The sequence below is a fragment of the Diceros bicornis genome, chromosome 21 (assembly GCF_020826845.1).
Source record: "Diceros bicornis minor isolate mBicDic1 chromosome 21, mDicBic1.mat.cur, whole genome shotgun sequence".
NCBI lineage: Eukaryota > Metazoa > Chordata > Mammalia > Perissodactyla > Rhinocerotidae > Diceros > Diceros bicornis.
Genome location: NC_080760.1, coordinates 54791480 through 54816346, shown reverse-complemented (window position 1 = coordinate 54816346; position 24867 = coordinate 54791480). Strand labels below are relative to the sequence as shown.

The window sequence follows — 24867 nt, the reverse complement described above, 5'->3', positions numbered from 1 at the left end:
CATCAGGTCTGCCCCGCCCCGCCCTGCCCCGTCAGTGACCGGCCCAGGTCCAGGTCCCAGCTGCCTGTACCTGCCCAAGTCTGCTGCATTACAGGGTCGTGGCTAGCTCCTCATTGCCCCTGCAAACAGGCGTTGGGTGCTGGGATGATGAGATAGAGCCCCTGTCCCCCCTCCCTGGGAGGTCCCAGTGCCCAGGAGTGATCTTGGAGGAGGAGGCACAGCCTCCCTGCTCCTCCGTGGTGCACAGGCCGGGGACCGCAATGCCCTGGCATCTAGGACCTCGCCTGCTCTCTGCTACTCGGGAAGTCAGGAGGGTGCAGGCTCCTGGCCAGATCCTTCCGGCAGGGTGGATCCTGCGAGCGGATAGGCTGATCTGGCCAGGAGCTGGGCTCCTGGGGTCCCTGTGCCCTGAGCAGCCCCTCGGAGCCAGCCTGAGATCACGTAGGAGGCTGCTGCCCAGGGGTCCAGAAGTCTGTGGCCCCAAGCTTACCACCCACTCCTGGCAGTCGTGTCTGCTCTGCGTGGAGGGCACATCTTGCTGACCCCCGCAGGGTGGCTCAAGGTCAGGGTCAAGGTCAGGCTCCACATGTGCCCGCTGGTCAGCCTGGTCCCCGTACAGTGTCCCCATCCCCCCACCCTTGCTCCCACAGCCCTCAGACCAGCTGAAGCACGTGGCCCCGGGGCCCCCTCACACCGTTATCCCCCAGCACACTTACTAATTTTGATGGGGGGCTCTCGCAGTAAGGAGGTGCTGTGGCTGTAAGATGTGCCAGCATCTCCAGAGTCGGGAAGGGAGGTTCTCTTCTGCCCAGAGGAGTGGACAGAGCTGGAAGGAACTGGGTGTGGGGCGGGGTGAAAGGGCGCTGGACCAGGCTGTCCCAGCCCGAGGGCGGCTGGCTCTCCGAGGGGCCCAAGTCCGGGGCTGGGGGCAGGGAAGCTGGGCTCACAGTTCGTTATCCGGCCATTTGTCCCGATGGGTCAGGGGACAAGCTGTTCAGCCCATTGTGTATGAGGCACAGACTGGGACCAGGGAGTCTGTTTCTGGCCTTGTCCTGGGTGAACAAAGGGGGGCCATCGAGTTGTGTCTGCGTCACACAGGGGAGGGGCTCTCTGCAGAACGCGTTTTCTGGAACACACAGGTGGGGGGTTCTTATCGTGGCTGTTTCCAGGAGCCCCGCCTGAGCTTCTGTTCAAGACGAATGAAATTTTATTTGTCAGAGGGGTCATGGATCTCGGGGGGCTCAAGGAACTGAGGGGGGACGGTCTGCTGCAGACGTGGGGCTGGCCTTGCTCCTGCAAGGTCTCTGAACCATGTGCTGAGAGGTGGGTGAAGGTCAGCAGTCTGAGCATCAGGCTTTTTAAATAGCGGGAGGCCAGGAATGAAAAAGGGGTGTCCGTGTGGAAGGTTCCGTCAACTGCCGTCAATGAATGCAAACCCCCCGATACGTGAGCTTCCAGAAGCTGAGGTGCTGGTGCTGTTGGCGGCACTGTCCACTGTGGGTCACCCGAGTAAGGCCCCCCTCCTCTGCGGCTTCACCCACACCGAATGCCCTGGGAATCGGAGCACGAGCAAACGCCCCATGTATCTCAGCTCACACCGGTGGACCGGGTTATCACTGCTCCTGGTCGTCTCTGCTCGGCCAGCCAGGAGTGGACGGGAGCCCCTGGCAGCGGCCCACCTGGCTCCATCTGTCGCCTCTGGACAGAGGCCTGTGCATGCTCCTGGCGGGTGTTGCTGATGTGGCTGAGGGGACGGCAGGGCCTGGGCGGGGCACCCCAGCCCGAGACGGCCAGGCCAGCGGCGGCTCCAGGCAGCCATGCTCAGCCACAGCACTGACTGTGTCCCGAGGGCTGCTCGCTACAGACGCATCCTGCTCGGGTGGAGCCAGGCCCGGGGGAAAGCGGTTTGTAAAGCTGGTCAGCGGCCACGGCGCCAGTGGGTTTGCCAGCGAGTCGGACGATTGCCTTGGCCACTGCATTGCAAAGGGGGCCTCCCCCAAAGCCTAGAATGAGAGCCGGGCTGGGGCCCCCATGTTCCATCACGGGCTGTCCCAGGTTATGGGGGTTGATGCTGCTCCACACAGGGAGCACCCAGTCCAGTAGCTGTGTGTTCACACCAAGGCCAGCGATTTCCAGCCGCTCCTGCCTCCACCCCCACCCCGGCGGGCAGCCCAGGGGGCACCGGGCTCATGTCCCAGCTCAGACACACCCCTCCCTCCCCTCTCCTTTGCCGAGGCTGTGTCCCTCTAGGCTGGACAGGGCCACAGGCAGAACTGCAGCAGCTGTGGCCCTCAGCTGCCCCTGCTCACGAGAAGGGGTACAGTGTGCACGCGTTAACCTGCACACGTAGGCCTCTGCACCGCGTGATCTCCCTGGGAGCGAAGCCCACGGTCCCCAGGTTCTGACCAGGTGGTGTAATTGCCAGGGGTGCCCCATTACCAGTGGTGAGAGTGGTGGGGTCCAGGTGGGTCGTGGCCTGGGTCAGGTCAGCCAGAACTTGGGTTTGCGTGCTGGCTCCTACCTTTACCAGCCACTTGTCGTTGGGAGAGTCCCCTAACCTCTTGGTGACTTGGTTTCCCCGTCTCCCCTGTCTGTGAAATGGGGCGCTACCAGGTGTGCTCACACAGTGTGGGGAGATTGAGTTCCCTTAGAAAGGCCCCTGTGAGGCCCTGAGTCCAAGGACACCCGAGGCCAGGCTCAGGGCCCCTCAGGCCAGCCTCACATGGGAGAGGCCTCTGTTCACAGCGGGCCTGGGCAGGCTCGGTGGCCAAGGTCAAGGTTGGTGTGTGGCCAGTCAGTGGCCAGCCTCTGACGGGGTCGGGGTGGGAACCTGGAAGTCTGTGGAGGTGGGGCCAGTCTGACCGAGGCCCAGCTGAGCCTGCAGCCTTCATCTTGTGACGTTGATCCCTCAGCCTTAGGGTGGAACCTAAGCTTGGTCTCCCCAGCTAGCGGCCTCACCCAGGGAAGTCTGTGGTGACGTGGTTCCCAGAAATGGGCCCAGGCCTGGGGCCTCCTGGTACCCACCGGTCTGCTGCCACCCCATGAAGCGAAGGCCTGCAGGCCCCACGCTCGCCACCCGCCTTCGCAACCATGGGCCCCGTTCCCCAGCGCGGCCGCCCGCCCTGCACCGTGTTTAAGCCCACTAATTGAATTGCAATTGATAGTACATGTAGTTTAAGATCGTGCTAATTGCTTCATTTCCCAGAACACTCCTAAAGAGAAAATGAATTTCCCTGTAATATTTTGCAGTGTGAAATGACCCTTGCAGAAATCAATCTAGGCTCCGGAATGAGCCTCAGAGTGTCCCCCCTATACCCACCCCCGGTCTCACAGGCGTGAAGGAGCCTTCCCTGGCTTGGGCTTAACCCGGGCCGCATGCCAGGCACCAAGGGAGGAAGGGTCAGTTCTGCCCAGGTGGTCAGTGAGGAAACGGGCTCCGAGGTGAGCGGCTTTGCCCAGGGTCCTGTGGCTGGCTAGTGGAGGAGCTGTCCTCTGCGGGGTGGCCATCAGGAAATGAGTGGGCTCTGAGTCAGTGGGCACAGGTGCCAGTCCCAGCTCTCCCCTTTCTGAGCGGCTCCTGAGGTCATAGACCCTCTAGAGCCCCCATAACCTCCACTGTCAGATGAGTGCCGTGACCTCCCCTCATGGGTGCTGCCAGGTGTGAAGGCGGTGGTGTGTGACATACCCCCAGCACAGTTCCAGGTGTGTGGTCTGTGAGTGATGTGGCCACGTCCCTCGTGAGCATCATTGCTACTTTGCTGAGCTAATGGAGTTAGGATGGAGTTGAGCAGCATGGAGGATGCAAGAGGCTGGCATGACATGCCAGGGTAGGAGATACCCCAAAGTCCTCCTGGTCCAAGTTTCTGCTCCTTACCCTGTTCACTAGCTTCATGAAGCCACTCAGTCTTTGGATAGCAGTGGGGCTACCATCCATCTGTGTATCCATCCACCCACCATCCATCCACCCACCCACCTACCTGTTCATTCATCCAACCATCCGTCTACCTATCCATCCATCCATCTGCCCACCCCCCCATTCATCTACCCATCCATCATTTATCCACCCATCCTCCATCCATCCATGCACTCACCCACCCACCCATCCATCCATCCATCCACCCACCCACCATTCAACCATCTACCCATCGATTCATCCACCTATCCATCCACCCACTCACTCATTCATCCAGCCATCCATTTATCCACCTATCCATCTGTCCTTCTACCCACCCACCTACCCATCCATCCATCTGTGCATCCACCTACCAATCCATCCATCTTTCCATCCACCCACCATCCACCCATCCACTTATTCATGCAACCATCCATTCATCCACCTATCCATCCATCCGTAGTTCCATCCATCCATCCATCTATGCCACTCCTTCAGGATTTAATGAGCAGCACCTGTGTACTGGCCTGTGCTAGGTGCCGGTATACAGAGAGGGAAAGATAGGACCCTTTTGTCAAGGAGCCCCCAAGCGAATGTGGGAGTGAGGTGTCTGTAGGACTGATGGGCCTGTAGGAGGTGCAGACAGAAAGCTCTGCTCTGGACAGCCTCTTCCCTCCTCTAGTCAGGCCCGCAGGACAATGTTGGGGACACCGCCCTGCACTAGACTACTACCCTCCAGGAGCTGACCCTGGGTCCTCTGTACCCAGGGAGGGAGCTCATGGCCCTGCGATACTTGGAGAGTTTGGGGTTTGGCCTTGGAGTCAGAAGACAGTATTCAGATCCCAGCCTTGGCTCTGACTTGTGGGGTGACTGGGCTCATTCCTGGTTCTTGGTTCTCATTTAGCACTCCCTGATGGCCGTGCCCTTGACCTCTGCACCTGCAGTTCCCAGGCCCCTAACGGCTGCCATCTTGTTTCCACAGAGCGACTTGTTGGATGTGAATCAGATCATCAAGGACTTGTCCTCTGTGGTGTCAGAGCAAGGAGATGCCATCGGTAGGTACCCAGCCACCTGCTCCTTCCCTCAGGTGTGGGCAGATCTGCCTCTCAGATGGACGAGGCACAGGGCAGGTTCTGGAGTCTGAGCATCTGCTGCCCTTTCTCCCCACCTCCCCAGGTCTCCCCCAACTCCTCACGAAGGCCCAGACAGGGCAGGCTCGTCTAAGAGGGTGGCCCACCCATCCTGCTTATTTAGAGTCCTAGCCTCCATGCCCCCAACCCTGGGCCTTCCTCCCCACCCAAGGACCCCCAGGGTGAGGATAGGCTGTCTTGGGTGGGGGAGGGGTCGTGGCGGCAGTGGGTACCCCAGTGGAGAGCGCTGGAGATGTGGGGCCAAAGACGTCCAGCCACCTCAGAGTCCTGGTTCTGCCGCTGATGGTCCCCGTCCACTTCTCAGGAATCGCATGTGTGGTGGGGGCAGGGCTGTGCTGGGAGGGGGCCGACGTCCCTGTGTTTCTGTGTTCCCTCCACATGAGGGCCTCAGCCCCACCTGGCCTAGCCTGTCCACACCTGGCGGCCATGTGGTCTTTCCTGCTGCTGCCCCCAGTGCCTGATACCCTGAGCAGGAGGGGGAGGAACTCTTGGTCCTTGGCCAGAAGAGCGAGGCCGCGCCAGGTGCCTGGAGCCGCTTGGCTGACAGTCAGTTCCCAGCCCAGACCCACCTACCCTCCACCCCTGTTCCCTGGCCAGGCCGTTGCCTGCCTTGGGCCCCCCGGCTGCGCATGAGCATCCGCCTCTCTCAGGCCCGGGAGTGTGGAGGTGCTGAGGTCCCTGCGTGTCCTCCCCCCGATGCCATGCTGCCCCCAGGGGAAGGAGCGACCCGATGGCCGGCCACGCCGCCCCCTGGGGCCACCGCCCGGCAGACTCGTCCCTCGCTTTTCCTCAGATCCTGGGCTTCACGCCGCGCCCTGCTCCGCGGGCTGGACAGCTCTCCACTGGGCCGCCCTGTCCCCCTCACGGCGCCCTCTCCACAGCACCCCACCCTGCCCGCCTGCTTCCACCCCTCACCCCTGTTGGCCTCAGCATGGGTGACTGCAGCCGTTTCCGCCTCTGGCCGGCTGTCTCAGGGTGGGGTGTGCAGAATGATTTGTCCACTCCAGATGGACACCCAGATGTCACCCAGATGGTCACTCAGTCTCAGTGACGGGCTCATTGGGAGGGACGGTTTCCCAGGTGGGGAAGGGAGAGGGGCAGGTGAGGGCTGACCTGTGGCAACTGTGGTCAGGGTCTGGGGAGGGGGTGGGCACCTGGGGACCAGAGTGGCCATGACCCCAGGAGCCTACCACGTGTTGACGTGGGTGTTCCTACTATGATGGATGACGGGCCAGGCCGCTGTACCCCTCTACAGGGTACCTGGGGGCCTGGGGCCATGAGCCTGGTGGTGCCCTGCTCTACACGGTCCCGTCTCATTGCTCCCCAGCCGGCCATTGGCCCCGCTCGCCCCCTCAGCCTCCGGTGCCTTTCCAGGGTCCACCAGCAGCAAGGCTACATGCCGGCAGAGCTCCAGCCCCGAGCCGGCCGTGGTGGCCCTGCTGCCCGGGCCGGGCCGCGTGCCCCTGCGGCCGGGCCCCCACTCGCGCACCAAGACGCGCAAGCCGAACTTCAGCCCGCAGGAGACAGAAGTGCTGGTGCAGAGGGTGACACGCCACTACCCACTGCTGTTCGGGGCGCTGCGTGGCACGCCCGCCCGGAAGCACCGCGTGTGGAGCAAGATCCTGCAGGCTGTGAACGCACTGGGCTACTGCCGCAGGGACCTGGGCGACCTCAAGCACAAGTGGCGCGACCTGCGTGGGGTGGTGCGCAAGAAACTGGCAGAGTGCCCACGCGCCCCGGCCGAGGGCAGCCCGGCCCCTGGCCTCCTCCTCACACCCGTGGAGCGCATGGTGGCCGAGACCTTCTCAGCCGCGGCACCCCCAGGCGAGAGCCAGGCTGCCGAGCCCCTGCCAAGTAAGTGGGCCCCTCCACAGCCCGTGCCCAGGGCTGCCAGCGTGTGACCAGCAAGAGCAAGACCCTCAGCGGGAGCGCTGGGCGCCGTGAAGACGGCTGTCTCCCACTTGGCCCGTCTGCTTCTAGATGGGGAAACTGAGGCTCAGGGCCAGGGAGGGGCCAGCCCGTCTTGGGAGTGAAGGAGCAGGGCTCAGGTTCTTCCCAGCCCCGAGCTCGGAGTCCTTCTGGGGTCGCCCACAGTTGACACGATGCAGCCAAGGGGCCTGCAGAGACGGCAGGGACCCTCGTTTGTCACAGGAGCCGAAGTCGAGGGGAATCGCCTGAGCGCTCCTCGCCTCCCACAGCCTGAAGGCCGGGGCTTTTCCACCATCACCGCCCCAGCTCAGCTCCCGTCCCTGCCCGCCTCGTGGCCTCTGTCCTGGGTGTGGGGAGGGAGGGTGACCTCACCTGCCCCCTGACCCCTTCCTCCGCTCTCATCCTGTGGGCCTTTTTCCCTGGGGTCACTCAGCCCCAGACCAGGCCAGGGCATGCTGACCCCTCTCTGAGCCATGGGCCCACCTCCAAGGCCCACCTTTGCCGGAAGATTCTGTGCCTGGTGAGGATGGCATGAGGTGTCCAGCTGGGCCTTCGCTGCCGCACACGGCCATCTCTGGCCCCAACGGCCGTGCTGGCTCGCTCCTGCTGCCGCCTCCTTCAGCGCCTCCTCCTGCCCGCTCCTCCTCCTCCAGATGCCTCTGAATGTCCGGCCAGGAGCACCCTTCGCCTCTCTTCGGTTTACACGTGTTGGCTCCACCCCCTCCTTGGAGCTGAGCCCCACTGGACCCTGCCTTCCTTGGGAGCTGCTAGAAGGACTTTGGGGCCGAAGCTGGGAGCAGGACCAGCTCCCTCTTGAGGGCCAGCAAGTGGACAGCCTCATGGGGACAAGCAGGGGCCGCAAACATCTCCAACAGATGGCTGCAGCAGAACTTCCGGTGGGCGGAGCTGCATAGAGCAAGCCTGGGCCCATGGGGAGATGTGTGGACCTGGGATGCGCCATCTGCGGGCTGGCCTTGGTCATGGGCCTGGGTGATGGGAGGGGCAGGGCCTGCCTCTTAGGCTTGCGGGAGGCTCCCCGCTCTCCTACAGCTGGAGCCAGACCTGGTTTTGGGGTGCTGCCAGGCAGAGTGGGCACACTGTGTGCGCCAAGAAGGAGCTGGCACTGGGTGGCACTGGTGTGGCTCTGGGTGCTCAGACCCGTCCCACAAGTCCCCTGCCCTGGAGCATGGCGGGAACTTGGTGTCTGTGTTTGTCCCAGCGGTCCCCTGTGCTTGGCTCTGCAAAATCCCTTGTGGTGAGGCCCAGATGTCTCTGCCTGCCCTGGCCCCTTGGCCCCTGGGCTCGTCTCCAACAGGCAGCCAACTGACTGGTCCCTTAGTGCTGTGTGCTCCTCCTGGAAGAGGCCTGGTACAGTCACTGAGGTTTGTTGACTCACTGAGGGAGAGAGAGTGAGATGAGGGCAGGCCTTCCCCTGGCAGAGCTGAGACGAGGGGCAGGGAAATGGCTGCAAAGCCTTATTTGGGGAGGGTAGAGACCACTGCTGGAGGCCCAGCCCTGCCAGCTCCTCCCTCTGGATCAGCACTGGCTGGGGCTGGGGCAGGGTCCGGCCTGCAGGGGCGTGGCACGGCTGGCTGCCGGGGCTGAGGACAGCCAGTGGACAGTGTGCTGGGCCCTCCACGGGGAGCCTGTGCTCTGAGGCTGCTGAGCAGGCAGCTTTCCCATCTCCCCTGAGGGCCCGTGCTGGCCATGACTTGGGGTGCACACGCCTGCTCTCTGCACGTTTGGGGAAGCAGCGCTGAAGGGGGTTGTCTTTGGCCCCCGGAGGCCTGACCCAGAGCCCGAGTGCCCCGTAGCCCCCCGGCGCAGAGCCTCTCCGGGGCAGCTTCCTCTGAGCACCCCCTGCACCAAGACTGGGGTGAGCTGGGGGCCTGTGGCCCTGCAGAGCTGCCCCCGGCCGGCCGATGAGGCAGCACGGTGCCGCAGGTCACGTGGTGGGTGCTGCGGAAGGAGGGAGCCGGCTGAGAGCCGGGGTCTGCTTGTGCGGTGTCCCAGGGTAGAGCTGCGTCTCATCTGGAAAGTGCTGTGCGGGCTAAGAGCACCCACAGCGCAGCACTGGGCCTGCAGCCTGTGCACCGAGCCCTGGGGCCCCAGGACGTTTATTCTCTGGTCTGAGGGGGGGCCTCGGCTGCAGGAATCACTCGCGAGTCTGGGCAGTATGTTACTGTCAGAGTCAGCCTCTGAGTGTCCCCAGGGCCCCAGCTTGGTGCAGACCAGGATTGGGCTTTGTCCAAGACTGAGGGCAGGTCCCAGCACAGCCCGGGCTGTGTGGTCACGGGGCAGAGAAGAGGCCCAACCGGGAGTGTGGCGTCTAGTGCCCGACACTGGCCCGGACACTGCTGTCTTCTGTTCCCCGGGACAGCTTTTCTTCTCTCTGCTTCCAGCTCCTCCCATGACAGGAGCAAGGCCAGGCTGCTGCTGCTGGGGTCTGGGGGTGCAAGGTGGCTCGTTTGCATGTGAGCAGGGCAGTGGCAGGGGCAGGGACCTGGGTGGACGCCTCCTCCCTGCAGGGCTGTTCCTGCCGCAGTGGCAGCTGTGGACAGATGACCCAGACTTCTGGTCCTGCCTCCCTTACCCGCTCTCTTCCCTGCTGGCTGCAGAGGGCAGCGGCCCTTGATATGACAGGACCATGGAGAGTTCTGTTCTTCTGGTGGGGGGTGGTGCTGCACATGTGAGAGGAGCAGGGGTGCCCTGGCGTGAGGAGGGGGCTCAGACCCGTTGCCCACATCCTGCCTCTCCTTCTGATGGGGTTCCCCATGGAGGGGCCTGGGCCTCCTCACCCTGTAGTCAGGTGGGGCTGGAGGGAGCCCCAGGTGGATGCCCCGTTGGAGCACACCCACCGGGCTGAAGGGATGCTGTGCCTGGGCAACGCCTGTGTTTATGGGGACCTTCTCTGCCTCAGGCCTCAGGCTTCTGTGACCTGCTCCGCTCAGGTGGTGCCCAGGTGCGCAGCCCCCCTGGAGGATGTACGAATCGAATTGAGCTATTTCTGCCTCCAAGTCTCACCAAAATGTGTGAATTTGGAGGCTTGTCTCTCCTCCTCTTTGAGACATTAACTGAATGCGCGTTTGCATCTGACCCGTCCGCCAGCAGTCGCAGCACTGGTCTCCGCTGGGGGCAGGCTGCTTGGGCCCCAGTTTGTCGTCTGGGCAGCGTCGAGGTCCTTCCTGTGGGTAGATGAGGGAGCAGCATAGAGTCGCCCGGGGGCCTCACCTGGATTAAAACCCAGTTCCTACTGTGGCCGCATGCGCCATCTTAACTCCCTGCTGCCCACAGCCTGGCCGTGCGCTCACAGCGCAGCTCGGACGGGTTTGGTGCGTGTTCTATGCGGCGCTGAGCGGAATCCTCTGATTTCCTGGGGCCATCCCGGGGCCTCGTCAGGGCAGCTCAGCTGTGCTGCTGGTGTGACGTCTCGGGGGCCTGTTGACACCCTCTGCAGGTCCTGCCTGAAGTCCCTGGTCCCACTCAGCCCCACGCCGTGGTTAGAAGCAGCTGATCAGTGCTCAAGGCCGCGGGCCAGTGCGTGCTGGTGCCCAGCGCCCTGTGCGTGGAGAAAGATGTTCACAGACCCGATCATGGCCATCCTCGTGGCAGCTCTATAAGATGCGCGGAGACGAGGCCCAGCCGCTTCTCAGAGGCCGTGGCCAGGGTGGGGGCCCCCGAGGCTGCAGAGGCGTAGCGGAGCCCGGCATCTGCCCCTCCATGAGTGAGCTGCGCCTGCCGTGAGGGGCACTGCCAGGCCCTCCGTCCTGGCGGCTCCTGCCAGCCAGGGCCCACACCAGGCGAGCTGCCCAGCACCCCCCTGCAGCCTCTGCTTCTCGGGAGGCCAGTGAGCACCCAGGGCAGATTCTCGCCCCTGGGCCTGGGCTCCCCTGGGGTGTCCTCAGGGTCTCCACTCTGTAATTGCTTCTGTTGTCTTGATTTGCAGATAGTATTGAAGCCAGCCTTGAGGCTGCGTCCTCGCACGCAGAGGCAGCCAGCGAGCTCCTGGCTGGGGCCAGCCGGCACCAAGTAAGTCAGTGTGAGGGGCCAGCCCGCAGCCCCCTCTGTCCCTGTCCCCCTGGGAGGCCCAGGCCCTGCCTGCCCTTGGGAGGGGCACGCCCACAGGGTCTTCTGTGAGCCAAGTGGACTGGTGTGGGGGAGGGGAGAGGTAGGGGCACCGGGGTCTGCGCCCAAGGTGGTCTGCACCTCCTGCTAGAGAGTGGCCAGGGCCTTTGCCCAGCTGGCCCAGCAGAAGCTAGAGGGCAGGGCGTGAGTTGAGAGCATGAGCAGGGCCTGTGTGGTGGGTCTCCCTGCAGTGGGCGCCGAGCGTGGCTCTGGTCCCCAGGAGTGTGCTGCACGCTTGCTGAGCTGCCCCCACAGAAAGCTCCGTGGCTTGTCCCTTTTTCTCAGAGGGAGAGCTGGGTCTGTCGGAGTCTATCACCTTCCTGGAGGACGCCAGCCATGGAGAGGGCTCCGCTGACCCTCCCACTCCTCCACCTGCTGCCTAGGCACCTGTGTGGCTAGGCTTCTGGCCCAGGCCTGGCTGGGGGCTAGGAGGGGTCTTCCTTGCTTGGAGGGAGCAGAACTTGGCCTGGGACACAAGGGCTGGCTCAGGGGGATTGAGGACAAATGTCAGACTTTTATTTGCTTCAGATGGGGCTTACAGCAGCCTTGAGGACCAACTGCCAGGCAGTCCTTGTGACTTTGCTGACCCGCGGCCTCCATGTGAGCACATGACTGGGCCAGGCAGGCTTGGGCCTTGTCCATCTGAGAGGGTGGTCTGGCAGCTGTGCTCCGCCCGCTCCCTCAGTCACTCTGGTCCTGCGCTCCATGCTGGGCTCTGACATGCAGAAGTGGACCCTGCAGAGCCTGTCCCTCGAGGAGCAGCATCCCAGGGGTGGACATGGTGGGTGGTCCAGTCCAGCATCACGAGGGCCCTGGGCCAGTGGGGCAGGGAGGGCTTCCTGGGGGAGCACGCGTTCCATCTTGAAGGCGAAGCAGGAGTTGTACTGGCGGGGGGACAGCGTGCACAGAGGCCAAAGGAAGGGCCGCCCAGGCAAGCTCAGGACACCGCAGGCCGGATTGTGGACAGCTGTGTGGGGGCCGTGCCAGTAGGAGCGGGGAGGGGGCACTGGGGAGAGGCAGGTGGATGATGCCCTCGTTCCCTGGGGGCTCTAGGAAGTCGAAGCTGTGCTTGGAAAGGGGCCTCTGATTGCCTTAGAGGGGAGGAGAGCGGAGGGGGCGACACTGTGGACCTCTACAGGGACATGGGCAGGAGCGGCCCCTCCCAACGCCCCTCCCCTGCCTGGGGACCCCAGCTGGGGCAGGCCACACGCAGGACGGGTGGCTACAAGACCCCAGGCCTGTGCTCCCCGAGAGTGCGGTGAGCATGCAGTGCGGGTGTAAGGGTGGAGGCTGGGCCCCCGCTGGCCTCCCCTTTCCTCTGTCAGTGGCCATCAGACTCAGAAGTCCGGTGACCAAGGGTGACCACACAGACAGCTGGTGAACGCTGTACCAGGTTAGGAAACGGGCTGCGCCGGGTTCTCCCTGCAGGGTGGGAGCAGAGGCAGGGCTGGAGGTTGTGTCTACTGATGCCAGCTCGGGGCTCTGTCCCAACTCACGGCCTGCCACCTTCCATTATGCGGAGGGCACCCAGGCCCTCTACCTGGGACCTCTCCACCAGGCTTGATCCGTCCAGGCCTCCTGGAGTAGAAGGCACAGGCTGCGACTGACAAGCAAGGTGGACTTGTTGGAAGCCCAGGACCAGCCTGTCTCTAACGGGAACTCTCCTAAGTGGTGGCGCCTGCCAGGGGCCCTCACCACCAGAAAGCCTCATCTCGAGAGGGAAGCAACAAGCCAGCAGGGCAGCTCCTGCTAGGAGGACCCAGGGACCACCAAGTCAGAAGGATCTGCAGATGCCTGGACTTTGGAAGGAAGATGTGACAGTGAGGAGGAGGAGGAGGAGGAGGAAGAAGAGAAGCAGGAGGAGGAGCAGGAGGAGGAGGAGGCAGCACGGGCAGCCCCTGTGCCCATGGACACCTCATCAGGCTCAGACCCCCTGCCCTGCCCCATTCCCAGGGAGCTGGTGGGCCCTCTGGGGTGCTGCTGTCGTCCCCCTATTTCCAGTGCAAAGTGGAAACCCCTGCGCTGTAGGTGAGGTGAGTGGGCTCAGACCCAGGAGGTACAGGAAAAGTTGCTGCCACACAGTAATGTCCTCGTGCTCCCCCTACTTCCAGACAGCATGTCGGGGGGTGTCCAGCGAGACAGGGCATCCCCATGCCCGTGTTGCAGGCCCAGTTAGTTTTCCCTGGGACCTTTATTGACTCATCCTCCACGCCTAGACAATTGCAAGGGTTAAGGATCCCTACAGCCAGGCCTTTTACGTGCAGATTGGGGATTTGAGGCCCAAAGAAGAGAAGAGAAGGGTTTTCCCAAGGTTACATAGCTAGCAGGAGGTGGAGATGGTTTTGGAGCCCAGTCTGTAGGATTCCACGTCCAGGGCTTTTCCTGCTCCCCTGGGAAAGTTCTGCTTTCATATCCACCCCTCATGCTTCTGGGACATCTGCTTGATGGATGGGTGGATGCACAGACAGACAGAAGGACAGGTGGATTGGGTGGAGGGACTGAGAGATTGAAAGAGTATTACAGGCATTACAGGTGGATGAATGGGTGAGTGGATGGATGGATGAACAGAGGTGTGGGTAAATGGTTGAAAGAATGGATCAAGGATGGATAGATGATGGATGGATGGATGGAAGGACAAATGTATACCTTGGGCAGTTGGATAGGTGAGTGGATAGATGGATGGATGGACAGAGGCATGGGTGAATAGGTGGATGGATGGATGATAGATGGGTGAATGATGGATGGATGGATGGATGGATGAACAGAGGTGTGGGTAAATGGATGAAAGAATGGATCAAGGATGGATAGATGATGGATGGATGGATGGAAGGACAGATGTATACTGGATGAATGGGTGAGTGAATGGATGGATGGATGAACAGAGGCGTGCGTGAATAGCTGGATGGATGGATGATAGATGGGTGAATGGTGGATGGATGGATGGATGGATGGATGAACAGAGGTGTGGGTAAATGGATGAAAGAATGGATCAAGGATGGATAGATGATGGATGGATGGATGAATGGAAGGACAAATATATACCTGGGCGGGTGGATGGGTGAGTGGATGGATGGATGGATGGACAGAGGCATGGGTAAATGGATGAATGAATGGATTGAGGATGGATGGCTGAGAGATGAATAGATGGGTGGATAGATGGATGGATGAATGTAAGGAAGGAGGATGAAGAGAGAGAAGGAGATGGTTAGAGGGAGGATGGACGGATGATTGATGAACAAGTGGATGGGCAGATAGACGAGCAGATGAGTGGGGGGATATGTCTAGGTAGACAGACAGGATGGTGGGTAGATAATGGCCCGCGTGGGTGGATGGGCAAGTGGATGGATGCCTAGATGGCGGGTGGATGAATGGATAGATGGCAGCATGGTGGCAGGTACCTAGGCTTTGGAGTTGCCAGGCTGAGGTTCCAGCCTCAGCTTTACTGGAGTGAGTCTCCCACGCTCACTCTTGGTTTCTGAGTAAAGGTACTGCCGCCCGCCGCAGTGGGGCCCCGTGAGGCCCACAGAGCTACATGTGCAGGGGCCTTGCCTGAGTTACTCTCCCGGCACCTCCTGTTCCTCCTGGGGTTGCCCCTGCCCGGCTGGTGAAGGCTCACATTTCCTGTCTCCCTCTGCTAGCCGACGAGGAGGATGAGGCCCACGAGGCCCCCAGCTGCCTGTGGCTGCCCCTGCGGACTCTGGATGGGCCGAGCCTGCCCGAGCCCGACCCCCTGGACCTCCGAGGAGCCTTCCCCGCCCCCACCTCCTCACCCTCCCCACCTGCCTCCCCGGCCTCGGCGCCCCCAGCAGCCGCGTTCCTGGGGCCTTTCCGGCCTTCCCCGCCTTCCTCTGCACTCCCCCAGCCCTCCGGGAGGCCGGCGGTGGCTGAGGCGTCCGAGTTCGAGCGGCGGCTGCTGGATTTCCATCGGCGGCAGGGCGCCCTGCTCTCCTCCTGGTCCCAGCAGCAGAGCGCACTGATGGCCCAGCAGAACCTGCTGCTGCGGCGGCTGGCCGAGCAGAGCCAGCGGCTAGCAGACGGCGTCGAGGCCCTCAACCGGACCCTCAAGAGGCTGGTGGAGGCCCGCCCCTCCCGGGGAGCCTCCCCCACAGTCCCAGACAGCACCCCTGCCGGCGGAGAGGCCCGGGGGCCCTCCAGAGGCTCCCAGAGCAGCCCCCAGGGCACCCACCCAGGCCTGGAGGTCTTCTCAGGGATGATTCTGAAGGTGGAGGAGGAGCTCTAGGGTCTGGGCCCTGGAGGTCACAGGCGGGGCAGAGATGCCAGGCCTCCTCCTAAGAGGGGCTGGGGGAGAGGTGGGCAGAGACGGGGCCTCAACGGAGCCTGAGAGGACACGGGCTGGCCAGCTGTGGTCGCCCCTTCTGTCGCTGCCGTTGTCTGTGGGGCTCTGTGACCCGCAAGCAAGGGCTTCCGGGAGCCCATCCACCGGGACCCACAGAGGTCTGCTCAGGGAGCATGCAGCTGGCGGAGCAGAGGGACGCTGGCAGAGAGCCCAGCGTCCACTCCACATCCTGCGCTGTAACCGGTCGGGTGAGTGGTGGAGGACAGAGCACGGCGTGTCTGTGCCGGCCGGCGGGCACAGCGGCAGGAAGAAGCATGCCGGGTGCGGCTCCTCCCGACTGGCACCTCGGTCGTTGGGACCCTGGAATGTGGCTCTGCTGGGTGCCAAGAAGGCCCCCAGAGTGTGCCCTTCAGTGACTCCTGGAAGCCTCCTCCTTCGTGGCCATGTGACTCGGAGGGCTGAGCTCCTGCGGTCCTCTTGCTTCTGGCTGAGGGAACCACGTCCCGTGGGCCTGGAGTTGTCCCTCTCCAGCTTTGTCTCTGTGGTACGGTGTCTGTGTGCACATGTGTTACTCGGTCCTGTGTGTGGTGGGGTGTCATTTTGTACCTGTTGATTTTTCTTCCAAAAAATATTTTTGTTATATAAGCATAAAATAACAAAAAAACGTAACCACGATGCTGCTGGTGAGTAAACGAGATGGAACCTGTTCGGTTCTCTTCCGTGGGCTGCGCCTCTACTTCCAGCCCCAGCAGGGAGCCCAGCGTGCTCCCCGGGTCTCAGGTCCTCCCCCATCCATCACCTCCTTTGGCCCTTGTGTGGTCCCTGGGGCCCAGCACCACTCCTGGCCCTGTTAGGCAGGGCACAAGCCACAGCCAGACAGCTGGCGGGGGTCGTGGGGGGCCAGCAGGAGAGGGCAAGTGGCCCCACCCCCTGGGGCCTCGCTGGTCTGGACCTCCTGCCCTCCTTCTGCTCCTCCTTGGCCTCCCCCTGACTCTTGTGGATAAAGCCTTTTCTAGAAGCAGGAGGCTGAAGCACTGACATGACCTGGACGGCCTGCTGTTCCCAGGGCTCCCAGGGAAGCCCAGCGGCATAGAAAGCCAAGACCTTTGTCACCGGCCCAGTGGATGGGACTTTTCCTGGGTTTCAGTTTTTCCCATAGGGCCAGCACGTCAGTATGTGGCATGTGACACACCAGCATGTCAGTAAATTTTGTCTAAAAGAGAAAGCCCAAACCCTTTAGCCACACATCCAGCTGCCCTGGCCGTGTGGCCCCGCACCCTTCTGACCTCCTCTCCCTCCGTGGTCCAGAGGACATCATTTGTTCTCCATGTGGACTTTACTCAGATGGCCCCTCCTGGGAAGCCTGCCTTCTACCCTACAAATCTCGGATCCATCTCAGTGCCACCTCTGAGAAGTCTTTGTAAATCTTCATTCCAGGTGGAAGGGATGGACCCTTCTTATTCACTAAAAGATGCCCCCTGTGGTTTATGTTCACCTCCCTATTGGCAGTGAATGCTACTTCTTGTGTTGTAGGCTAACCCTGGTCAACCCCTAATGTAGTCCCAACTGAGCCCTAACCCTGGTCACACGCTGAGCCCTGACCCTGGTCACTCACTGAGCCCTGACCCTGATCAGACTCTGAGCCCTGATCCTGGTCACACGCTGACCCCTGATCCTGGTCATACTCTGACCCCTGACCCTGATCACACTCTCAGCCCTGATCCTGGTCACACTCTGAGCCCTGACCCTGGTCACACTCTGATCCCTGACCCTGGTCACACTCTCAGCCCGGATCCTGGTCACACACTGAGCCCTGACACTGGTCACATGCTGAGACTTGGTCCTGGTCACACGCTGAGCCCTGATCCTGGTCACACACTGAGCCCTGACCCTGGTTACGCTCTGAGCTCTGATCCTGATCCCTGACCTGGTCAGTCCCATAATACCTATCAAGAGCCTTCTCTGGCCGGGATCATGTACTAAGTGCTGAGGATACAGAAGCGACCAAGGCAGACGAGGCCTCTCCTCTCGGAGCTCATGGTCTGCTGCAGAAATCAATACTAAGCAAGTAAATACATATTTGGTGAGTGTTACTCTGGGTATCAGTTAAAACCTGTTAGATGTATTTGACAGAAATCCCAGAATGGTGTGTTTTAGAGGAGATAGACTTTATGGCTCTTACATAAAAGAAATCTGGAGATTGGTAATCCAGAGCCAGCAAGGTGGCTCCACAGTCCTCAGAGACCCAGGCGGCTTTCAGCTCCTTACTCCATCGTGGTGCTCATGGTCCAAAACAGCTGCGAGACTCCTGCCATTGCGCTCATGTTCCAAGCAGCAGGATGGAGGGAAGGGACTAAGAAGAGCACACCCCCTCTCTTCAAGGGCTCCTCTGCCTGCGTCTCATCCCGTCGGCTGGCAGTGAGTCAGGTGCTCACATTGAGTTGCAGTAGAAGCGGAGAAGTATCTTTAGAGCTTTAGCGCCAAATGGAGGTTCTGTTACTGGAGGGAGGGAGGTGCTGAGCAGCCCCCCGTGGAGCCAACAGCCAGGACCAGCCGTGCTGAGGGCTGCGACGGGTCCCTGAGGAGGCCCTGGGGCAGAGGCCTTCAGGACAGCTCGGCAGACGTCAAGGAGGCCGGCAGAGCAGGCTGGGTGGAGAGGAGGGGCCCGCAGGGTCCAGGCAGCGGGGTCAGGGCAAGGTTGGGGATAAACAACCCCACTCCTGCTTTGGGGCTGAGGAGCCGCGGCCTGAGAGGTGGCGTGTCTGCTGAGAGGCAGAGGGGTGCGTCCTGGTCTGTCTGCCTCCACAGCCCAGTCTGCCCTTTGCCCTCTGAGGCCGGAGCCCTGTGCTGCCAGATGCAGAGGGCCTGCAGGGGTGTGACTGGGACGGGGGACCCGTGCGTCAGGCCAGTGGTCTGGGGTGCGTGGAGCAGCGTAGGCCCCACGCAGGGAGAGCAGAGGCCCCGCCTGGCCTCCGGGGCGGGGCATTCATGCACAGAAGGGCAACCGAAGTCAGTCCGGAGTGCTGCCCTGGGACCTGGGGCTCTGGATGCTCCTTCTCCTGGAATGGGGTAGCGTGGCCAGAAGATCCGTTGGGAAGGAGGCTGCGGTCTTGGTTTAAACAAGAGCTGGTCAGAATCAGAGCTTTTGAGGAAGGAAAGTTCTTAGCACGTGAGGTGGAGGCAGCGGGGAAGACATCTGAGCGTCCCGGGATGGTCCTCCAGCTGAAGTCAGACCACAGCCGCGAACCTCAGATCTGCACGTCTGTACTGTCACCCAGGCAGCTCAGGTTCGGAGCCGGAGTGACCAGGAGGATGGTAGGGCAGAAGAGGGCTGCTGGGAGGGTGGTGAGCTCAGGGGTGGCGTCCTGGGCGAGGCCCTGGGCCCAGCCTGGGGTGCTCCGGAGCAAGCAGGCAAGCAGGCGCTCGCAGCACGGGGGCCACTGGGGCCGTGCGTGCTGACCTGCCCTGGGACTCAGGCCTGAGCAGGGAAGGGGGCACAGGTCAGCACTCAGAGGACCCCCATGTGGGCGCACGGAGAGAGAAGGAGCAGTCGGGGAAGAAGGAGAGCCACGAAGGCTGCAGTGACAGATGCCGGGGGGGAGGAAAGCAGCATGCTGAGGACGCTGAAAGGGTCCTGATTTGGGGCTTCTCTTTGGCGTCAGTGACGGTGGCAGGGAACGTTTCTATGGCATTCCTTGGCTTGACTGCAACGCCTTCTAGGGCCTTCTGAGGCGTGTTCCAGAAGAGACAGGCTGGAGAAAGGCTGGGATGGCTTCCGTTAGAGCCAGAAGAGAGCACAGGTCACCTCACCACACCCCTCAATGGTTTGGTTTACCAAAGGTGTACCTGAGTGCCTGGGTGGCATTGGGGGCACAGGGTGATGTCCATGGTCATGGTGGAAAGCCAGGGGCAGCCTTGAGCCCAGTTTCAGAATGCGAAGTTCATGCCCTTTCCCCTCACTGGCTGCATTACCAGGTGAGTGAACCTCCTCCATCTGACTCAAAATGAGCAGGACCCGGTCCCCGCCCTGGGGGAGCAGTAGGAAACGGGGGAAGGGGGCAGATCTGCTCTTGGGGGATTGTGGGCTAGGCAGCCCAGTGGTCTCCCGCTACCAAACAGCTTAAGGTGAAAAAGCCCCTGATTTTAAATGCTTTCCTGGCTTGCAGAGAATAAGCAAAACAACCAGTGTTGTCTCCTCACCACCACCTCACCCCTGCCGCCCCAAGTGGAAGTGCTCGAGTGGGAAGCAGATGAAAGGCTGGCCTGCAGACCCTGGATCCCGGCAGAAGGTCCTTTCTGGAGGGAAGGGTCCAGGCAGAATAAGAATAAGAATTATTCTCATAATTACCCACAGAATAAGAAGAACCATGAGAACCCACAGTCAGAGGCTGTGGGTCTGTCATGGGACAAGCCACCAAATGAAATAAATAACAAAATAGAAATAACAGAAACCGAAGTAACAAAATAATACCTTTAGGCCACGTTATGGGCTGAATTGTGTCCCCCTAAAATTCAGATGTTGAAGTCCCCCAGGACCTCAGGATTGACTGTGTTTGGAGCTGGGGTGTTTACAGAGGTGATTAAGGGACATGAGGTCACTAGGGAGGCCCTGACCCAGTCTGACTGGGGTCTTTATAAGATGAGGAGATGAGGGCACAGACACAGGGACGACCACGTGAGGACACGAGAGAGACGGCCGTCTACACGCCAGGGAGAGAGGCCTCAGGGGAACCAGCCCTGCCGACGCCTGGGTCTCTGACTTCCAGCCTCTTGAATTGTGAGAAAATAGATGCCTGTAGTTTAAGCTGCCCAGTCTCTGTTACGGCAGCCCTGGCAGATTAGTACAGGACCCAGTGGACTTCAGCTGTTCAGATTCATCAGACACACAAGATAGTTTCTAAGAAACATTTTTAAAATAAGATGAAATCACAAAAGTGAGCAATAAGAAGAGATTATCAACAGTGAGCAAGTGTGTCTGGAAACGGTCAACTATAACCTGTAGAAATGAGCTCAATGGATGGGTCGAGCAACATATTTGGACACAGATGAAGTGAGGAATAGCCAACTGGAGGATGCATCTGAAGAAATGACAGTATCACAGAGAGAGGAGAAGCGGAAACTGTGATGGAGACTCAGGAGACGGAGAGGAGAATCAGAAGTTCAACGTGTGTCCTTGGGGTCCCGGGAGGGGAGAAGCTGGGACGCAGGCAAGGCGGTATGTGAGGGGCTGAGTGGTGAGCTCAGCTGACACCAGGCACGTGAACGAAAAGAGGTGCGTTCCTGGACGCGTCACGGAGGAACCGCGCACGCCACGTGGGAGGGAAGCTCCTAGAAGCAGCTGGAAAGGAAGGAAGAGACCGACAGCCCTGCTCACAGCTCATTTCACACCAGCAACAACGGAAGCCGGAAAGTGGTGCAGGAACATCTACCAAGTGTTGAGAGCAAATAACTGTCCACCTGGGATTATGTGCCAACAAACCGCCTTTCCAGAAGAAAGACAAAATGCAGACATTTTTGTACAGGTGAAAACTCTTGAGGGTTTACCACCGAGAGACTTTCAGCAAAGGAATTCCTGAGGATGGGCTTCGGGATGGAGGAGAATAACCTGAGAAGGAAGGTCTGTAACACAAGAACACTGAGCCAAGAAACTGGTCAAGATGTCGGTAAATCCAGCCAAGGACTGTGTGAAATAGTAAAATCACTTTATAATAAGATAATAATTATGACTACAGTGTCTAATTTTGGGGGTTCAATATTTAGAAAGGATACCAGCTGGACGATAACAGTATATTAGTTGAGAAGAGTTGTTCAAGTATTCTGAGCGCGTATTATTTGCAGGGAAGTTAGATATTGATTAATTTTAGACTGTTGATAACTTGACATGACAAATACTCAAGGGTTCCTTCATCAAAATGAGAAACCTATGCTCTGCAAAAGACCCTGTTAGGAGGATGGAAAGACAAGTGACTTACTGGGAGAAAATATTTGTAAGTCACATATCTGACAGAGGACTTGCATCCTGAATATAAGAATAGCTCTCTAAATTCAACAGTAAGGAAACAAATGGTTCCGTTAGAAAATGGGCGAAAGATTTGAGCAGACAGTTGGCCAGAGAAGATCCATGGCTAGCAAATAAGCACTTGAAAAAATATTCAACATTATGAACCATTAGAGAAATGGAAATTAAAGCTATCACGAGATCCCACTCGGTGCCTGCTGGGATGGCTAAAATAAGACAGGATGCAGAGGAACTGGACCACTCACACGTGCTGGTGGGAAGGTAACATGGTACAGCCACTTGGGAAAGTCGTTTGGTAGTTTCTTTAAAAGTTAATTGTACACTTCCCATACTGCCCAACAATTGCACTCCTGGGTGTCTATCCTAGAGAAATAAAACTCATGTTCACACAAAAACCTGGACACAAATGTTCCTGGCATCTTTATTTGTAGCAGCCCCAGATTAGAAATAATCCATGTGTCCTTCAGTGGGGAACTGGTTGACCATGGAGCCACCACACCGTGGAGTCCTCCTCAGCAGTAACGATGGATGAGCCGTCTGGATGGTTCCCAGGGCATTTCGTGAGTGGAGGAGTCAGTCTCAAAGGTCACATGCCATGTGATCCCTGTGTGTAACGTTCTCACGGTGACCAAATGATGGACCTGGAAGACAGGTTGACGGTTGCAGGGGTTCGGGAGGTGGGAGAGGGTGTGACTAGAGAGGGGCAGAGCAGGGGAGCCCCTGGGGTGTTGGGGCAGCTCTGTGTCCAATCACGGCGTGGTCACAGGAATCTCTGTATGTGACAAAATTCCACACACACACACACACACACACACACACACACACACACACAGGAAACCTGTAACAAAATACAATGAAATTGAAGGCAGCAGCAACCCCTAGGAGAGCAGTGAGTGTTGCAGAACTAACTTCCGATCCAGTGAGACTGGAGTAAGAACACAGTCAGATAGAATTCCTTATTGAATAAAAAAAGAGAAACAGAATGACATAGAAGAAAAATCGGACAGATAGACACATGAGGCCAGCCTGTGGAATCATGCCCAGTAAACAGTTAATGCGGGCAGAGGAAAAGAGCCCATTACGTGTCCAGGATGGTCACATCAGAGGGACGATCTCTCTCTGCCACGTATGACAGACTCACTGAAACACGGGGCTGTGGAGAAGGTGAAGGCAACGGCATAAAGGACAGGCCAGGCAGAAACTGTGCAAGAGAAGGTGGCAATGTCAGTTTGCCAGAATGGACGTTAAGACAAATATATTTATAAATAATAAGAATAAATAAATATGATAAAGAGAATTACTCCATGACAGCCTCAGCTCATCAGGAAGATGAAACCCTAAACTTGTATACACCTAATGAAATAGCTCAAAATAAAATAAATAAAGCAAAAATTTCTCACTTACCAAGGGACTCCACCATGATGGTAGAAGATTTCAACGTGGGGCACAGAGACGAGAAGTTAGTAAAGACAGAGCAGATCCCAGTACGCTGAACACTGGGCTTCCTGGACACGTACAGACCCCGTACTGAACAGGCAGAGAACGCTCTCTCTTCTCAAGGATGCCGGATGGTTGCAACTTTGACCACGAATTAGGGCATAGAGTGAGTGTCAGCAAGCTTCAGGGAGACGGGAATGCATAAAACACTGCAATTATTAGAAAACGCAATTATAAAAATGCAATCGTTAGATATTAATAGCACAAAGATAAAGAAAAACTTCCTTGTATTGAAATTTAAAAACAGTTCTAAATAACTCCGAGGTCAAAGAAGAAATCATTAATGGATATGTAAAAAAGACATAATTGAATAATAATGAAAATACAGCATATCGAAATCAGTGGGGTACTTCAAAGGAAATTAATAGTCTTAAATGCTTATACTACAAAAGAAGAAAGGCTGAAAATTAATGTATTAAGATATTAAAAAGACATTAAATAAAAGTAAAAGGACTATAGAACAAACCCAGGGAAATTAGAAAGAAGAAGATTGTAGAGACAAGAGCAGAATTTAACAAGTTATAATAGAGTCTCCACAAAGCCAGAAGCTTGTTCTTTGGAAAGAACAGGAAAACAGACAAATCACTAGTAAGATTGATCCAGGAGGAAAAGAGCAGAAATTCCAAAATAATAAGAAAATTCCATGAACAATTTTATGCCAACAAATTTGGAAACTTGGGGAAGAAAATGGACCGATTCCTGGAAATGTACAGCTCGCCACCACTGACTATGTAACCTGAATAGACGCCTCGGTAGTTCTGTCGCCACTAAAGAGATTGAATCGGTAGGAAAAACTCTTTCCACAGTGGAAACGCTAAGCCAGATGGTCTTTTCAGGGTGTTCTACCCTACTTGCAAGGAAGAGAGCCAGTCTTATACAGACTTTTCTAGAAACAGTAGAGAGGAGATTCCTATGAATACGAGGTCACATCAGAGACGACCGTCCGGGAAGCTGCATTAGGGGCCCGTGTGTCTCGTGAATGAAGAAGTGAGAACCCTAAATACAACTTGAGCAAACCACGCCGTGTCGCATGACCCGCCTGTGGAGCTCGTGGGTGGGCAGGAAGGCGGGAAAAGCACCAACTTTTAGGGGAACGTGGCCCCCCCCGGGGGCTGCTGCGAGGACGCGGATGGTGCTGAGCCCTGAACGCAGGCTGTGCCCGCTCCGTCCCAGGCCCTCCCGTGTGTTCTGCATTCGAGCACCACGGGCCCTGTGGCAGGAGCTGTGTGGTCAGCTTCCAGTGGCAGCAGAAAGCTGTGGGTGCCCTTCCTGGCCCTCCTTTCTCCCCTCCCAGCCTTTCCTCCCACTTCCTGCGTCCTGTCTGCTGTTCCCTGCAGGTCTTTCCTCAAATAACGTGCATATCAGAGAGGACTCCCCTGATCCTTCCCCCTCCTGCCACCCTGTGAGTACTTGTCTTCCCAGGCGCTGTCTGCCTGGTAGCATGTCAGTGCCACGAGGCGGGGCTCTGGCTGCAGCCGGCACCTAGGACGGTGCTCAGCATGCAGTCGGCACTCAGTAAATGCATACTGCAGAACCCCGGGCACCTACCGAGCTTCTGCCCCGGAATGGGTGAGGCTGGGAGGTCAGAGGCGCCCCGGCAGGCAAGGCTGGGGCTGGGTTGACTGGGCAGATGAGATCAGAAGATGCAGAAAGAAGGTCTTGGTGGGGCCATCCTGGGTTGGGGTAGATGAGGCTGGGGCCGCACGGTGGCTGAAGGAGCTTGAGCCTCTGAGCTAACCTCAGTCCAGCAAAGAGAAGACATGCTAAGAGCCCAGGCCACCCGGCCCCCGGCTGGTGTGTGCCTCCAGGGGGACGAGGGGGCATGGGACGGACTCTCTGGCCAGAAGCCCCTTCTCACGCTTTTAGCAACAGGCTGTTTTAACCACAAGAGCCCCGAGGGGCCGCATCCCTGCTGGGCGGTGGGGCCTGATGCCCTGGCCAGGCTGGGAGCCTGCTT

The 24867-nt window shown here is 58.9% G+C and overlaps 1 protein-coding gene across 3 annotated transcripts in view; it reads left to right on the top strand.

The window, feature by feature from the left end:
• The window catches only part of TSNARE1 (t-SNARE domain containing 1), a 122424-nt gene extending 106324 nt beyond the window's left edge, over window positions 1-16100 (top strand). For 2 of the 3 annotated variants that reach the window (XM_058565019.1, XM_058565018.1), the window contains exons 9-10: window positions 4875-4947; window positions 6418-10912. In XM_058565019.1, the coding sequence (XP_058421002.1) occupies window positions 4875-4947; window positions 6418-6944 (600 nt within the window). In that variant the 3' untranslated portion in view covers window positions 6945-10912. The other variant, XM_058565021.1, reaches the window with a different exon arrangement.
• Window positions 16101-24867: the final 8767 nt, after the last annotated feature.